This window comes from Lithobates pipiens, unplaced genomic scaffold, assembly GCF_037356315.1.
Source record: "Lithobates pipiens isolate NorthernLeopardFrog02 unplaced genomic scaffold, aLitPip1_a1.2 Scaffold_22, whole genome shotgun sequence".
NCBI classification, from domain to species: Eukaryota; Metazoa; Chordata; class Amphibia; order Anura; family Ranidae; genus Lithobates; species Lithobates pipiens.
The window spans coordinates 337,032,158-337,050,660 of NW_027507784.1; the positions used below are offsets into that span (position 1 = coordinate 337,032,158).

An 18,503-nucleotide genomic window follows, 5' to 3' on the forward strand; every position below is an offset into this window, starting at 1 on the left:
CAAAACATTATTTGTATCTATCTATCTATCTATCTATCTATCTATCTATCTATCTATCTATCTATCTATCTATCTATCTATCTATCTATATATATATATATATATAATAGCTATGTCTATGTACAGTATATCTCTCTATGTATATCTATAGTCATTAGATAAAACACGAGTGCTTGTAGTTTTTTATTTTTACTATTAATATTACTTTATACTGCCTTTTGAAATTTACAAATGCAGAAATATTGAAAGGGTTTTGAAAGAAATTTTGTTTAGCACTGGGAAACACTAATTGAAAGATAAAAAGTGCATTTCATATACAACTATATGGATCAGACCAAAATGAGGAACAAATGAGGAGGAAAGAGGTACAGAGGGACATTGCTCCGAATCAGGGACAATTGGAAGCTATACTTTCACCCATCAACTACGTTTTCACAGCACCCCTGGCATTTCTCCACACGTGCATTTGCCTGGCTTCGATAGCCCAGACAGCAAGCAATTGAAGTTTTAAAATGACTTGCTAAGCTATTACTAGACTTGTCCGGCTTCACAAGTTTGTTGCACAGTTTCAGCCCGCATTGCATGACTCCAGATGAACTTTCTTCGCAAACGTTCGGCAAGTCTGCTGCAGGTTCTGGTTCAATTATGTCAGTGATGGCGAACCTTGTTATGTTGTGCAATAGTCATCCCACCACAGGGGGCACTGTAGCTGAATTTTCATCCTTGCTCCCAGCTGTTTGTACGTTTTTTTTTCTTTAATTGGTGCTGGAGAGGCCATTCTACGATTACTGTGATGTGCAGAGAGGCGAGTGGTAACCATGAGATTTGATAATGGGATTTTTATATACAGCTTACCTGTAAAATCCTTTTCTTGAGAGTACATCACGGGACACAGGAGCTTCATTACATAGTGGGTTATATAGGCACCTCTGGTGATTGGAGACTGGTTGACCCTAATTAAGGAGAATTCCTCCCCTATATAACCCCTCCCATCAGGGAGGCACCTCAGTTTTGTAGCAAAGCAATAAGAAACCACGTAAAACCCAAGAGGGGCGGGAGCCCTGTGTCCCGTGATGTACTCTCAAGAAAAGGATTTTACAGGTAAGCTGTATATAAAAATCCCATTTTCTTGATCATACATCACGGGACACAGGAGCTTCATTACATAGTGGGATGTCCCATAGCAATGCTCAGATTGAGGGGAGGGAGACACAGATCATAAACATAGACTGCCAGGGACCTGAGGACCTAAACTGCAGCCTGCAGTACACTGCGCCCGAAGGCGATATCCTCTTGCCCTCTGACATCCACCTGATAGAATCTGGTGAATGTGTGGACTGATGACCAAGACGCAGCCTTACAGATCTGAGCCAGGGAGGCCTGGTGATGCACTGCCCAAGAAGCACTGACAGCCCTAGTAGAGTGCGCTTTCACCTGAAAAGGAGGAATCTTCCCCTTTAAGCCATAGGCCTGAGAAATAACTTGTCTGATCCACCTTGAGAGGGTGGACTTTGACGCTGCCTGACCCTTTCTAGGGCCTTCCGGCAGAATAAATAAACAATCAGTTTACCTTATCTCAGAAGTTGCTTGAAGATAAACACTGATTGCTCTAACCACATCCAAAGTGTGTAAAGACTCTTCCTCTGTGGACTGAGGGTCCGGAAAAAAGGATGGTAGGATTACATCCTGATTCAAATGGAAACCCGAAACCACCTTAGGTAGAAAGGACCTGTTGGGACGCATAACCACCCGGTCCTTATGGATAATTAAATACGGCTCTTTACTGGAAAGAGCTGCCAACTCTGATACTCTTCTAGCCGTGGATATGGCTACTAAGAAGACCAGCTTTTTAGTCAGGAGAGCTAAAGAAGCCAGATGCAAAGGTTCAAATGGTTGCCCCTGTAAGGCCGAGAGAACCAAATTCAGATCCCATGGGCATACCGGAGGTTTAACTGGCGGTTTTGTCCGCATAGCCCCCTGGATAAAAGCCCGTACCAGGGAATGTGATGCAAGCGGTTTTTGAAAAAATACCGACAGGGCCGAAATCTGCACTTTGATAGTGCTTATGGCCAAATTAATTTCTAGGCCTGACTGGAGAAAGGCCAAGATTCTGTTAATGACATACTTTCTAGGATGCCATTTCCTGAGTTCACACCAGGAAACATATGTCCTCCAGATTTTGTAATAAATACGCCTGGAGGCCGGCTTTCTGGCATTGACCAGAGTAGAAAGGACTGGCCCTGAAAGGCCACGGTCTCTCAGAATGTGGGTCTCAGCAGCCAAACCGTCAAATTCAGACTGCGTAAAGCAGGATGGTAGATTGGACCCTGTGAGAGCAGATCTGGCCGGAGAGGGAGGGTCCATGGCCTGCCTACTGCCAACTTCATGATCTCTACGTACCATGGTCGCCTGGGCCAAGCCGAGGCCACCAAAAGGACCGACTTCGTCTCCCTCTTGACCCTTCCCAGGAACCGCGACAGTAGCGGGCTCGGGGGGAAGGCATAGATCAGATTGTACTGATCCCAGGGAACTGTCAGAGCATCTGACCCCTGAGCAAGTGCATCTCTTGTCCTTGACACAAACTTGTCCAGTTTCCTGTTGAACCTGGATGCAAACAGATCTACGTCTGGAGTACCCCACTTGTGACATATGTTCTGAAACACGTCGGGGTGCAGAGCCCACTCTCCTGGGCACAATTGCTGGCGGCTGAGAAAATCCGCCTGCCAATTCTCCACTCCTGGGATGAAGACTGCAGAAAGACACAGAACATGCTTTTCTGCCCAGACAAGTATGCGATTCACCTCCTTTTGGGCCACCAGACTTCTGGTACCGCCCTGGTGATTGATATAAGCCACTGCGGTGGCATTGTCGGACTGAACCCGAACCGGGAAACCTCGCAGTCTGTAAGACCACTCTATGAGTGCCATGTAAACTGCCCGAATCTCCAAGATATTTATGGGCAGTAGACTTTCGGTCGCAGACCATTTCCCCTGCGAGCACGTTCCCTCCAATACAGCTCCCCAGCCTGTCAGGCTGGCATCTGTTGTGATAATCTTCCATGAGAGAGGAAGAAAAGTTTTGCCTTTCAGCAAATTCCTGGTTTGTAACCACCAGACAAGACCTTTGCGTGTCCCGGGGGATAAACGCATAGGAAGATCCAGGGATTGGGGCTTCCTGTTCCAAGCCGCAAGGATGCATCCTTGCAGAGGCCTTGAGTGGAACTGGGCGAATGGGACGGCCTCGAAGGAGGCGACCATCTTTCCCAATAGTCTCATGCACAACCGAATGGAGGAAGATCTTCTGCCCAGAATCAGGCGCACCAGATCTCCAATGGCCAAGGCCTTTAGCCTTGGGAGAAACACCCTGCCCTGAGCGGTGTCGATAATCATACCTAGGTATTCCAACCTGGTAGTCGGTTGTAGGGACGACTTTTCTAGGTTTATAATCCAACCTAGGCGTTCTAGATGTTCTAGCGTTTTGGTGACGCTGCGACTTAGGAACGCTGCAGTTCTCTCCACGAGAAGCAAGTCGTCTAGATAAGCCATGACGGCTATACCCTGAACTCTTAAGATTGCTAAGAGAGGGTCCAGAATCTTTGTGAAGACTCGAGGGGCTGTAGCAAGCCCGAACGGCAAGGCCACAAATTGAAAATGGCGCCGCTCTACCGCGAACCTTAGAAATTTCTGGTGTGTGGGAAAAATTGGCACATGGAGATATGCATCCTTGATATCTATTGATGCCATGAATTCTCCCCCTTGCAGGGAGGAGACCACAGTGCGGATTGACTGCATTCGGAAGGTCTGGATGTGTAAAAACCGGTTTAGGTCTTTCAGATCCAGGATAGGTCTGACACTTCCATTTGGTTTTGGAACGGTGAAGAGATTTGAATAAAACCCTGAACCCTGATCTTTCGGGCTCACTTCTACTATCACACCCTGGGATAGTAATTTATCTAAGGCCAGGAATAGCGGTTTTTGCTTTACTGGATCCCTGGGGATCCTTGACCTTAGGAAACGAGAAGGTGGAATCTCCTGAAACTCTAGCTTGTAGCCCAGAGATACTGAAGAGATCACCCACTTGTCCTGGATCTCTTCCCGCCAGGCGCCTGCAAACTGCAGGGGCCTTCCCCCCACTCTGCCGAGCGGGGGCGCCCCTTCACAAGGAGGTTTTGGGGCTCTGCTTGGCAGGCTTTCGCCCCCAAGTCTTTTTCTGTCCCTGGGCTCGGCCTTGAGCCTTTCTAGCAGAGGAGGACTGAGAAGGCCGTCGCCACTGTTTAGAGCTTGATGCTTCGGAAGAGAGAGCACGCCTAAATGAAGGACGCTTGCTCTTTTTGACTGGAAGGAGAGTAGACTTACCTCCTGAAATATTTTGGACGAATTTATCTAATTCTTCCCCAAACAAACGCTCCCCTTTAAACGGGAACCCAGTCAAATGCTTTTTGCATGACAGCTCAGCAGCCCAATTCTTTAGCCATAGGGCCCTACGCATGTGTACCAACATGAGGGACAAACGTGATGCTTGTTGGACAGAATCCAAAATCGCATCAATTATGAAACACAGGATGTGAGGCAATTCTGCATAATTTTCTACTTCCTCACTGGGAAGGAGCCCAAACATCTGTTTAACCTGTTCCTTGAGGAACTGACACAACCCCACGGCTGCGACTGTAGGTTGCACCACAGCGCCAGCCATGGAAAAGGAGGTTTTTAATAAGGTTTCCAGCCTTTTGTCAGTTGGATCCTTGAATACCTGCGCATTATCCAAAGGACAAGTTAGGTTTTTATTCACACAAGAAACAGCCGCATCGACAGATGGGACCCCCCACTTCTTGGTGAAACTTTCCTCCACAGGATAATGCATGGAAAACCTTTTGGGAGGAGTAAACAGTTTATCGGGATGTCCCCAATCCTCATACATGAATTTATCCATTAAAGGATGAACTGGGAAGGAATAAGCAGTCTGTGGGGCTTTCCTGACTCCCAGGGAAGAAACAGAGGACATAGCGACTTCAGCAGCAGGCATTCTGAATGTGGTACGCACCAATTCAGTATAATACTGCACCTGCTTTCTGAGTGCCTGGGAGGAGGGGACTATCTCCTCTTCCTCTGACTCATCCGACTGCTCATGATCCCTATCCAAAGATAGGGATCCCTCCTCATTTTCAGAAGAACTATCCGAGAGAGGGATTTCAGCAGAGGGAGGGGATCTACCCCTTTTCCTGCTATCTTTTAGGGAAGCAGAAATAAAATTCATGATTCTCCCTTCAAAACCCTCCAATGTTGCCCTAATGGAGTCCTCAGTGACATAAACCGGGGCTGCGACATTAGGAGAGGCTGCAAAACCTGACAGGGGCACCGACTCGTCTTGAGAGGCTGGCTCCAGTCTTGCAGAGGGGGATGGTAATTTACAGGCACTTTTGGAACCCCTGAACCTAGGCGGTGACTTGCCAGTGCTCTTATTACCTCCCCCTGAGACCCTCTTACGAGGAGACATAGTACTAAGCTACAAAGCAGAGGTACTAGTACAAGTGCGATCACTGTTGCGCTTAAAGTCTCACAATAAATAAATATATGCTTAAACTGCACAACCTGATGCTGAGTAGGTGTCTTAAGGTTTGCCTGGATCCAACCCCACGGATGCTTACTGCCCACAGCTCCTGTGTCTCCAGTTACAGTCCCCTGACGCTCTGGGCTTTTAAAACTGCCGCCTGGCGCCTGCGCAGTACAGCGCCGTGCACACTGACGTGCACGGCTCGCAACCACACCCCCCCTCCTCCATTAGGCAGGGAGCGCGCCCGGCGCGCGTGCACGAGGACCGCGGAATCCGGGGGGGGGGAGGAGAACCCAAAACGGAGCAGCGTGGGACCCCTGAACTGCGTGGGACCCCTGTTTACCTTCATCTGTGGCAGGGACTGCAATGGAAACGTGAGTAGCTGGAGAAACCAGGCTTTCACTGAGCGTGTGTATTGAAAGGCATGTAAGTATGCATCAGGCTGCTCTTACTCCCTCTAGTGGTGGAAACCAGGTAAGACATACAACTACTCACAATGAAGAAATCCATTCATATATTTAAATATACAGGATGACTTCCCTTACCTGTCCCCGCTGCAGGAATTGCTGAACCAGACCAATTCCAGCCTTCACCCATCACGGCGGGTATTGTTAGCCAACCTTCAGGTATATCTGGGGCTCTTACGAGAAGAACCTCCCACCTGGGCCATGTAAAAAGCTCTGCCAGAAACTTTCGTGCGCTCTGTATAAACAGTACACCAAGTCTGGTTTTCCCAGAGCCCAGTCTTCCAATGGAGAGGACTTACAGGCAAAACCTCGCTTCTTCGGCAGACGAGGCCCGGGTACCATACCATCTTGGGAGTCAAATATCGGCCCGAGGTATGGATCCGGTTTGTTGTAGCCCTTCGGCCCTCGCAGGGACCTGCATAGAGCTAAAGTTTTACGTGACCATCACCCAGACACTGGCGAAAAAACTGAGGTGCCTTCCAGATGGGAGGGGTTATATAGGGGAGGAATTCTCCTTAATTAGGGTCAACCAGTGTCCAATCACCAGAGGTGCCTCTATAACCCACTATGTAATGAAGCTCCTGTGTCCCGTGATGTATGATCAAGAAATAAAGTTTGCTCTTGTTAGAGACTTGGCGCACACATTTGCTACAAATTGGAAAAGTGTCAACCAGTGGCAGCCGCTCCATTAGGGGTGCAGGGGCGCCGCCCCCCCTAATCCATGCGCCTGGCCCCTAATCTACATACAGGGCACCGGACACATGGATTTCAATAGGGTTTATTTTTTTTTAAGCACATGGTTAGAGCCTGATGTTCTAATTGGCTTCAAAAAAGGCTGGGCTCGGGGCGCAGAGCATTGTGCCCCTGAGCCCTCCCCCAATTGTATGACCATAGCAAATTAATATTTGCTATTGTCTTCTTGCTTCTCCTCCCTGACCAATTCAGAAGTCTGTCTTAAGTCCCGATTGGTCAAGAGGAGGCGACACAGAGGAAGCCGCCGTAGCTGTCGGCGACCTAGAAGGGGTAACTGCAGGGATTGTTTGCCGATCAACCGAGCGCGGAGGAGTATTGGGGGGTGGGGTTTGACTGATGGACGGACAAAAGAACCAAAGGGGGGGGGTGGGCTGGTAGGGGCTTTGACTGACGGACCAACCAAATGGGATGGGGGGGGTTTCTGCCCCACCAAAAAAATGGAGCACCAGCTACCACTGGTGTCAACTAGAACTTGGGCTTCAAGCGCTCTGCAAGTGAACAACTTGCCAATGAAAATGTGCAGCAAGTTAACAAGACTTACAATTCAACACTGCTGCAACTTTGTGGCAAGTTATCCTTGCCATCTGGGAGCGTCCCTTCAGATGGGCTCAGCCGGTATGCTAAACTCCCTAGGGCTGCATGAAGCCCACGGGACACCCCGGTGTAGTGCAAGGGCCTGCCTGATTGGATAGATTAGAAATGTGCAATTAGTTTCTATCCGAATATAAATTCTGAGGATTGTTTGGTGATTCGGATGTATCCGAATCTCAGAACGAAATAGTAACAAATTTTGTTAAATTCTAACGAATTCCAAATTTTATAATAAGGATTACCTGTAGGTAAAATTAATATCTCCTAAACGGCCACAGGTGACAGCTCGCCGCTCATGGAGTGAGCTGAGGGGGTAGAAAGATAGATTTGAGTGTCACCAGCGTAGAAATGGTATTGGAAGCCATGGGAGGTAATCAGCTGACCCAGGGAGGAGGAGGTGTAGATTGAGAATAGGAGAGGTCCAAGAACAGAACCTTGAGGAATCCTTACTGGGAAAGGGAGAGGAGGAAGTAGAATTGTGAGTGACACCGAAGGTGCGGTTAGATAAGTAGGATGAGAACAAGCACAGCGTTCAGTCACAGAGACCAAAGGAGTGGAGTTTTTTGAGGAGAGGGGAGTGATCCACTGTGTCAAAGCCAAGGCAGCTGGAAGGTCCAAGAGCTGGAGTAAAGAATAGTGCCCATTGGATTTAGCCATTAGTAGATCATTTGTGAGTTTTAGGAGAGCTATTTCTGAGTTTTGAGGGAAAAATACCAACTAAAGGGGGTCAACAAGGTTATTCTCAGTGAGGTGGTCACTGAGTTGGTTGTAGACTTTATGTTCGAGGAGTAGGGATGAGCTTCGAGTTCGAGTCGAACTCATGTTCGACTCGAACATTGCCTGTTCGCCTGTTCAGCGAACAGTGAACAATTTGGGCTGTTCGCAGCAAATTCGAAAAGCCGGAACACCCTATACAAGTCTATGGGAGAAATCTAAAGTGCTAATTTTAAAGGGTAATATGCAGGTTACTGTCCTAAAAAGTGTTTGGGGACCCGGGTCCTGCCCCAGGGGACATGGATCAATGCAAAAAAAAGTTTTAAAAACGGCCGTTTTTTCAGGAGCAGTGATTTTAATAATGATTAAAGTGAAACAATAAAAGTGTAATATTCCTTTAAATTTCGTAGCTGGGGGGTATCTATAGTCTGCCTGTGAAGGGGCGCATGTTTCTGGTGCTTAGAACTGTCGCTGCACAAAGTGTCATTTGTGCAGGAAAAAAAGTCTTTTAAAATCACTTGCGGCTAAATTGTCGGGTCTCCGTAATACAGAGAACACTCAATGAGTGTTCTCTGTATTAGCCGACAATTCATTTATTCATTGATTAAAAAAAAAAAAAAAGCGTGGGGGTTCCCCTAAATTCAATCAAAAGGCCCTTCAGGTCTGACATGGATATTAAGGGGAACCCCGTGTCAAATTTTAAAAAAAAATTGACGTGGGGGTCCCCCCAAATTTCCATACCAGACCCTTCAGGTCTGATATGGATATTAAGGGGAACCCCGCATCAAATTTTAAAAAAAAATTGACGTGGGGGTCCCCCTAAATATCCATACCAGACCCTTTATCCGAGCACGCAACCTGGCAGGCCGCAGGAAAAGAGGGGGGACGAGAGAGCGGCCCCCCCTCCCTCCTGAACCGTACCAGGCCACATACCCTCAACATTGGGAGGATGCTTTGGGGGTCTGTGACCCCTCAAAGCATCTTGTCCCCATGTTGATAAGGACAAGGGCCTCATCCTCACAACCCTGGCCGTTGGTTGTGAGGGTCTGCGGGCGGGGGGCTTATCAGAATCTGGAAGCCCCCTTTAACAAGGGGACTCCCAGATCCCGGCCCCCCCCTGTTTGAAATGGTAAGGGGGTACAAAAGTACCCCTACCATTTCACAAAGAAAGTGTCAAAATGGTTAAATAAGACAAACACACTTTTGAAAAATTCCTTTATTAAAAATAAAAAAAATAAAAAAAAAATTCCAGCGGTGCTAATCCACTCTTGCTATCCAGCGATGGGTCTCCGGGGTCCAGCGATGGATGATCATATCCAGCGACGGGGGATCTCTCAGTCCAGCGCTGTCCATACATCCTTCTTCTGTCTCCACTGCGGAGACACTGCAGAGAGCCGAGCGCTGACATTTCTTATATTGGGAGGGCAGGGCCACCCGTCACCTGACCCCGCCCCTCTGACGCAGGAGAGGGAAGCCAGGGGTTCCCCAGTGACGTGTGGGTGACCCCGCCCCCTCTGATGTAACGGAAACCTGCGTTACATCAGAGGGGGCGGGGTCACCCAAACGTCACTGGGGAACCCCTGGCTTCCCTCTCCTGCGTCAGAGGGGCGGGGTCAGGTGACGGGTGGCCCCGCCCTCCCAATATAAGAAATGTCAGCGCTCGGCTCTCTGCAGTGTCTCCGCAGTGGAGACAGAAGACGGATGTATGGACAGCGCTGGACTGAGAGATCCCCCGTCGCTGGATATGATCATCCATCGCTGGACCCTGGAGACCCGTCGCTGGATAGCAAGAGTGGATTAGCACCGCTGGAATTTTTTTTTTATTTTTTTTATTTTTAATAAAGGAATTTTTCAAAAGTGTGTTTGTCTTATTTAACCATTTTGACACTTTCTTTGTGAAATGGTAGGGGTACTTTTGTACCCCCTTACCATTTCAAACAGGGGGGGGCCGGGATCTGGGGGTCCCCTTGTTAAAGGGGGCTTCCAGATTCTGATAAGCCCCCCGCCCGCAGACCCTCACAACCAACGGCCAGGGTTGTGAGGATGAGGCCCTTGTCCTTATCAACATGGGGACAAGGTGCTTTGAGGGGTCACAGACCCCCAAAGCATCCTCCCAATGTTGAGGGTATGTGGCCTGGTACGGTTCAGGAGGGAGGGGGGGCCGCTCTCTCGTCCCCCCCTCTTTTCCTGCGGCCTGCCAGGTTGCGTGCTCGGATAAAGGGTCTGGTATGGATATTTAGGGGGACCCCCACGTCAATTTTTTTTTTAAATTTGATGCGGGGTTCCCCTTAATATCCATATCAGACCTGAAGGGTCTGGTATGGATATTTGGGGGGACCCCCACGTCAATTTTTTTTTTAAATTTGACACGGGGTTCCCCTTAATATCCATGTCAGACCTGAAGGGCCTTTTGATTGAATTTAGGGGAACCCCCACGCTTTTTTTTTTTTTTTAATCAATGAATAAATGAATTGTCGGCTAATACAGAGAACACTCATTGAGTGTTCTCTGTATTACGGAGACCCGACAATTTAGCCGCAAGTGATTTTAAAAGACTTTTTTTCCTGCACAAATGACACTTTGTGCAGCGACAGTTCTAAGCACCAGAAACATGCGCCCCTTCACAGGCAGACTATAGATACCCCCCAGCTACGAAATTTAAAGGAATATTACACTTTTATTGTTTCACTTTAATCATTATTAAAATCACTGCTCCTGAAAAAACGGCCGTTTTTAAAACTTTTTTTTGCATTGATCCATGTCCCCTGGGGCAGGACCCGGGTCCCCAAACACGTTTTAGGACAGTAACTTTCATATTACCCTTTAAAATGAGCACTTTAGATTGTGAACGTTCGAGTCCCATAGACTTTAATAGGGTTCTAAAGTTCACACGAAGTTTAGGTCTGTTCGCAGGTTCTGGTGCGAACCGAACAGGGGGGGTGTTCGGCTCATCCCTATCGAGGAGTTTAGAGGAAAAGGGGAGCAAGGAGATGGGGCGTAGGTTGTTAAGATCGGTGGGGTCCAATGAGGGATTTTTAAGTATGGGTGTTTTAGAGAGTTGGGGAAGATGTGAGTTAGAGAGTGTAGGATAGAGCCAGAGGTGACCATAGCATTTGCGAGGGAACATTGTCTAGGTGGCAGGTGGTCAGGTGGGCGTTAAATAAAAGTTTAGCATCTTTGCCCAATTAAGGACAACACGTGTCCACAGAAGATAGGAGTCAGTGTATGGTCAGCTTTAATCTAGTACCCACTTCCCCTACTACCATCACTCATCTCTTCTCTCCAATGCTTCTGGTAGTAGGCCGGCTTGGTGTCCTCACATACAATGCAGGACTGTTGTTTCTAAATTATGCTTGATGCAACTGCTTGTGGGTGGGGCCACTTGGTTGGTAGCCAAGATGGAGGAGAAGCACACCAAGACCAAGTAGAGTGGTAGAGTTATCATTTGGTTAAGCAGAAGTAACAAATAGTGGCATGGTATTTGCTTAAAAGTCTCGAGCAAGTTGGTAACAGCATCTCGGTGGCACAGGTCACACAGGTACAGAAACTTTCAGGAATGTTATAGTTCCATCATTTAGTGTCACCTTGATGAGGCTTACATTACTAAAACAGCATCTGGTTGAAGAGTGGCGGGTATAAGTGGCACTGAGCAGACTGATTGGCTGACCCTATCACCAACTCTAAAGTCCAGAGGTAGCGAAGGTGTATCTATACTGTCCCTCCGCCTCAGGAGCCTTTCCCTAGGAATAGATGCTCTGTCCCTAGCCAGTGTGGACCCTGTCCCTTGCCTATCCATTTCGCGAATGCGCGCCAACTGCAGCAAAGTGGTGCTATTTATTAGCACTGCCCTCAAGAAAGAGGGCCGCAGCAGAGGTCACCTGGAGTTGCAACATCCAGTTGGACCACTGCCCCCCCCCCCCCCCCCAAGACACACATATGGAGGCTTTGGAGGAATAAAGTTCCTCTCATCCCCCATTCCCTCTGTACAGCGGTCAGCAACACAGCACCACCTACAGAGGGGAGGGTAAACCGCACCTGCCTAGCTGTCAGGAGAGCCTTAGTGATGAAGCTGTGGGGGATCAGTCACACAGCATAGAGGAAGGCTGTTGGAGGGAGGAATAAAGTAAGTATTACAGATTATTCCACTACACCTAGCATTTAACCGTCTCGGTGCTGGAGGGCCCCACTGCAAGAGTGCATTTTTTCTGGTGCCCAGTGTTGCACTTTAAAACTAATGGTGAACTGTTTGGTAAGCAATGCATTGAGTGCTCATACTAATAGCTGCTTGACTGAAATTATTAACTTACTCTGTTTTATGGCCTTCACAGATAAACAATGTCTACTGAGAATCAGGAAGCCCAGGAGGATGAACTTCTGGCTCTTAGCAGTATATACCCTGAAGATGAGTTTAAGAGAGCTGACTCTGCTCCGGGAGGGGAAATCCAAGTGTGTCTGGAACTTCCTCCAAACTTTAGGATATCTGTTAAATGTAAGTCAGATAAAATACGTGTATTATGTTTGGTTCATATGTATTCTAACGTGTATCAGCCTTATGGTTGATATACAGAAACAGATTAGAATGCCTCTAGACAGCAATAGAGCCACCCTTTAATGGTATGTAGCCACCTTTCCCGACTAGGGTTCCTTCAGAAGTTGCTAGGGGTTCTCTGAGCACCAAATCCCACCTGGCATTGCCTGCAAAAGTCTGGCATCAACATTACTAGTTGGCAGAGCCAGGGCTGGACTTACCATTGGGATTGACTGGGCTCAAGCCCATGGGCCCCACCCAATAGGGGGCCCCGCGGGCTCGGCTCCGCTCCGCTCACAGTCATGCCTAGTCCCGCCCTATGATGGACATAATACATTGACTGGACATGACTGTGAGTTGAGCCGAATACACTCGGCTACTCTCAGGACTGTGAGAGGACCGAGAGCCGCTGAGAGGACATGAGAGCAGCACCATTTTTAAACTTGAAGACTGAAATGACCAGGCTGCAAATGAAAAGGCTGCAAATGACACTGGGGCAAGGCTGCAAATGACAAGGCTACAAATGACAAAGCTACACTGACAAGGTTGCAAATGACACGGGACAAGGCTGCAGATGGATGGGCAAAGCTGCAGATGGACACTGATAAGGCTGCATTGATGGGCATATAAATGTAAGTTTTTTCCTTAAACTTCCCTTCTAAAAGTTTTTTCCCTTAAAATTCCCTCCTAAACTAGGGTTGCGTGTTATATGCCAATAAATATGGTAATGTATAAAAGGTAGGGCCCGAAAGTGACTCAAGCCAAGGGCCCCCCCCCCCCCCCCCACCACCCTAAGTCCTGCCCTGGGCAGAGCCATTGGTGCAGGCCCAGTTAAACCTGCTCCCTCAGGTGAAAAACCACAGACACCCGACACTAATGATCTTTTTAGTTGTGTGGAAGAGGGGAACTTCTCACCAACGTAAGGGGTTCCTTCTCCCACTAACTATTAATGAACAGGAACACTGCAATCTTCACCAGTGTCGGCGGGCACCTCTGTTCTGACCATCAATATAAAAGTGCATTTTTTTATTGACTACCAGCAAAAATGGGGAATAGACTGACCATTATTGTAAGTAGACATGTGCGGTTCATTCTGTTCTGAATTAAAATGATTAATTAGAATAGTACTGAATTTAAACCAATCCGAAATAATGTAAAAAAAAATTCAGATGAAATTTAAATCGGAATCGAAATTTGAATTTCATCCCAAATTTTTTTTTACATTATTTCGGATTCGTTTTAAATCTGGTACTATTCGAATTCGAATTCGAATAGTTTTCCAATTTCCAAAGAGCCTAAAATAGAATAGAAAATAAAGGAATAGAATAGAAAAAAAACTAGAGGGTTCTACAGAAAAATGAAAGATTGTGCACGCTGATAGCTTCAAAGCTTCTCAGCGATAGGACCACCGTGGTGTGTAAAATAATGGGGTCTTACCAAACTCAAATGACCCTCACTAAGGAGAGGTCAAATAGCGCTTGTTTTTATATAACCCACAGGACCTCCAACTTCCTTCAAGTGTCTTCCTAGACAATTACACCACAATGTATTCCAAAATCAATATTGGGTGAAGCTCTGTGCAGAAATAATATCATGAAAAAAAGGAAAAAAAAACACACTACATAGGCTAAATCATTGGCGTGATCAGGGGCGGACTGACCATTCAGCCACTCAGGCACTGCCCGAGGGCCCCAAGCCACTAGGGGGCCCCATCAAGGTTGCCAGCCTCAGAAAAACCAGGCACAGTTTGTAAAAATCTGTGTTTTTTTTACATCTGTCTCTGCAATGTCCCTTACCGCCATCCTTTTGTTCTAAAAATCCTGAGATTATAGCTGTCCCACCTCTCCAGTACCTTCTCAGCCAATAGAAACATGTCTGTGTATACTGTGGGTACATGTATGTGTATACTGTGTGATTGTATACTGTGTGTGTGTATACTGTGTGGCCCCATAATCTCTGATTGCCTGGGGGCCCCATAATCTCCTATTGCCCGGGGGGCCCCATGAGCTGTCAGTCAACCCCTGGGCGTGATCAATATTTAATAAGGGTGAATGCACTTACACTAGGTAGATGTTGTACAAATAATTTGTATCACAGGGCAGGGCCATCTTAATGCAAGGACACTCCTGGGCACTGCCCAGGGGCCCCAGGTACATGGGGAAGGCCCACAATAATCTTGCATTACATCATACCCGCAAACTGTCCCGGATTTGCTAGGACAGTTGCGTTTTTTTACTAAACTACCCCGATATGGTCATGTCCGGGGAAGCATCCCAGAACCTATACTGTGCCCCCCTGTACTGTGCCCTTCTACATTCCCCCCTGTACTGTGCCCTTTGTGTTGACTAGTCTTTGATTTAGGGAATCTTTTGTAAAATCAATTTTATTCAAAGTACTAATGGATATATGTTTAATTCTATTAACTATTTATACTTTATTTCTTGAAAGTAGGTGTGTAAATTGGGGCAAGCTGGTAGGGGCCCCAGTGCATTACTTTGCCCAGGGGCCCATGATGCTATCAAGATGGCCCTGTCACACGTATGGTCAATTCGCTCAAAACCAAGATGGCCGTGGCTGGTTTGCGCATGAACCGTGCCACTCTGGCTCTGCCCAACGTGTTTCGTCATATAGGGCACATGGTAATTGGTTGATTTTTGTCGTTCACCCAGCAGGCTGAACAGATGAAATTCCAGTCATGTATGGCCAGGCTAGCATTAGTTTCACAAAGACTGGGAAGTGTTCTCTGGGAAAGGAAAGGAGCTGGCTTGGGATGACTGTGATGGCAATATATATCTCTGATAACTGGAAGAAGGATTTCTGCAATCAGATTCCTATTTATATTTAAAGTTTGACATTACATGATCTGCATATCGGTGGCTTGCATTTTTCAGGAAGACTTATAAACCAAACAAAAAACCGTCCATATGAAAACCTTTAATTTTTTTATTATCCTTAGCCAACTCTTCATTGTGGGGGGGCCCCACAATAATCTTGCATTACATCATACTCGCCAACTGTCCCGGATTTGCTGGGACAGTCACGTTTTTTATTAAACTGTCCCGATAAACCGAACAAAAAACCGCCCATATGAAAACCTTATTTTTTTTTTATTGTCCTTAGCCAACTCTTCATCAAACACCAAGGCGGAAAACTTTGAGAACGCGGTTTCCTTTCTACCACCGATTGTCCTAAACTTTGAGTTTCCTCCAGGATATCCCTCTACTACGTGCCCCATCTTCACACTCAGCTGCAAGTGGCTTTCACCAGAACAGGTAAAGTATTCACTTGTATAATGTCAAGATCTCCATGTTTCATCCTTTGGTTACCATGCACAGTTGCACCAGATTCTGTGTGCATCAGTCTTAGTAAATCCCCCCCCCCCCCCCATGGTCTCGGCCTGGCCTTTTTCATTTCTGATGCTTTACATAGGGCACAGACCTCTCCTCGTCAACTTCTCCCCCATCTCCAACCATCCTCATCTCTATAACTCATCCTCATGGGTGTCAGATTTAAATCTGTTTCTGGGAGGAGTGAGCTCCTTATTATCGGGGGGGAAGGCAAGGGTTATCCTTCAGCCCCGGTTCACACTACTGCGGTGCAGGACACCACATGTAATTCGCACACAGGAATCGCAGCACATTTGGTGCAAATTACATGTGGTGTCTCTGGGGTGTGAATTGAGTCATGGATTTGTATGGCTCAAATCACATTTACATCAAATTGGTGCAAGATCCTTTCTTTGACCGCATCAGAACTGGATCGCATGGATGTTGATTGCGGGGTGTTGTTAACAAATTGTACACTCCACAATCGGTTCACATGAACGGGTTGCGATTTAGATGTGGTGCTGAATCCACAGCAAAAAACACTCTGCATCTAGTGTGATGCCTGGCTCAAAGTAGTTTTAAAGCCTCAATGTTTTTTTATCTTAACCACTTATGGACCGCTGCACGCCGCTATACGTCCTAAATTTGAAGAGGAGCTAGCTGCCATAACCCCAGTACCATCTTCTTCACCCGGCGGTCCGCTTTCACATAAAAGTGGCCTCTGGGGTGGATTCGCCGCAAGATCACTTTTATCGGCAGCGGGAGAGGGGTCCCCCTCCCGCTGCGCTCCGGTGCCCTCTGCCACTTACCGGAGCCTTTGACAGTGGCAGAGGTGATTGGATGTTGCTCCTTCCATGGCATGGAGACGAGTGAGGGGAAGATGGCCCCCATCCATCCCCATACCATTGCAGGGCGGAAGTGACGTCAAAATGTCACTTATACCCATAGCTCTTAAAGGCCCATTTTGTTTTTTATAAATGCCAATTTTTTTTTTATTGCATTTTAGTGTAAATATGAGATGTGAGGTCTTTTTGACCCCAAATCTCATATTTAAGAGGTCCTGTCATGCTTGTTTTCTATTACAAGGGATGTTGTAATAGAGCACCGTGCAAGCCTTAGTTTAAGATCTGAGCCAAGGTCAAGTCCAGTTTGATAAGGTTAATCGGAGGAAGAATGGTCGAGAGCCAAGCCGGGGTCGGTTCCAATCTGGCAGCTGAGTACAAAAGGGGCAAAAAAGTAGAAGGTTAAGATACAAATCCGAGGTCAATGGCAAGAGTAGTCAAATAGGTTTCCAGGTCACAACAAGTTCAGACAGATCACACACTAGCACAGGAACAAGGGGGAACTGAAGATAATCCAGCGATTTGGCAGTGTCTAGGCTGGGCTTATATAGGGAAGTTTGATATTACTTCCTGTGCGCCTCCTGGGCATTTTCCCACCTTTTTCCATCAAGTTGAAGTCACTTCCTGTGCGCATCATGGGCATTTTCCTGCCTTTTTTCCATCAAGTCTTCTGCAGTGCGGGTTAGCACACTGAGGCGTCTTTGGCGCATGCTTTGGCGATTTCCCCTTCAGGCAACGCGCCATTGGTGCATGCATAGTAAGCCCTGGACTCTTACACCCCTCCTCATTTCCTCCACCCATTTTCATCTCTGTAGTTCCAACCCCATCTCCCTCCATCCTCATCTCCATAATCCATCATCATCTCCTTTCCATTCTCATCTCCATAATTTCTCCTTATCTCCCTCCAACCTTATCTCCATAATTCATCATCATCTCCTCCAAATTTTCATCTCCATAATCCCACCCCCATCTCTCCTGCTCCTCATCTCTCCCCATCCTAATGTCCATAGCCCCTCCTCATCTCCTGCTAAAGGGTTTAAGGATATGTAAAGCTTTTAATGTCCACAGTGTAGGAGCAAGTGCATTTTATGTAGAGGGAATTCATCTATAAAACATAAAAATTCTAATTCTTTTGCATCCAATATTTCAGCTTACGCTTATGTGCCAGCGGTTAGACGATCTCTGGGAGGAGAACAGAGGAAGTGTCGTCTTGTTTGCTTGGATGCAGTTTCTGAAGGAAGAGACCCTTGAGTACTTGAATATAAAATCACCTTATGAAGTTCAGTTTACCAATAATGGAATGCATACCTTGAAGCATCCAAATGAGGAAGCAAGTGTCTGCCTTGCCGCAGCCACACTTGAAGAGGAAGCGGTTGACAGACGGGCTACACAAGATGTCCAATCGGTGTATGACCTCATCAGACACATATTGGACTTTGATGAGAGCCAACAGAAGAAATGTTTTGAGAGCAAACCCTTCTTATGCAATATCTGCTTCTCTGAGAAGCTGGGCAGTGATTGTACATATTTTAAGGACTGCGGCCATGTGTACTGCGATAACTGCCTTAGAGACTACTTTGAAATTCAAATCAGAGATGGCCAGGTCCGTTCACTTAATTGTCCAGAACCCAAGTGCACATCAGTTGCTACACCTGCCCAGGTAACCTGTTGTTTATTTTATTTTTTTCAAGCTTCATATTTAGTTAACCGCGCAGACATCAATTTATGGTGG

The 18,503-nt window shown here is 47.0% G+C and overlaps 1 protein-coding gene across 2 annotated transcripts in view; it reads left to right on the top strand.

Annotated features, from left to right (window-relative positions):
• Positions 1–18,503, top strand: part of LOC143925083 (E3 ubiquitin-protein ligase RNF14-like) — a 53,021-nt gene that overhangs the window by 9,521 nt on the left and 24,997 nt on the right. For both annotated transcript variants that reach the window (XM_077449670.1, XM_077449669.1), the window contains exons 2-4: positions 12,404–12,564; positions 15,724–15,875; positions 17,922–18,431. In XM_077449670.1, coding sequence (XP_077305796.1) covers positions 12,411–12,564; positions 15,724–15,875; positions 17,922–18,431 — 816 coding nt within the window. In that variant the 5' untranslated portion in view covers positions 12,404–12,410. The remainder of the gene's footprint in view (positions 1–12,403; positions 12,565–15,723; positions 15,876–17,921; positions 18,432–18,503) is intronic.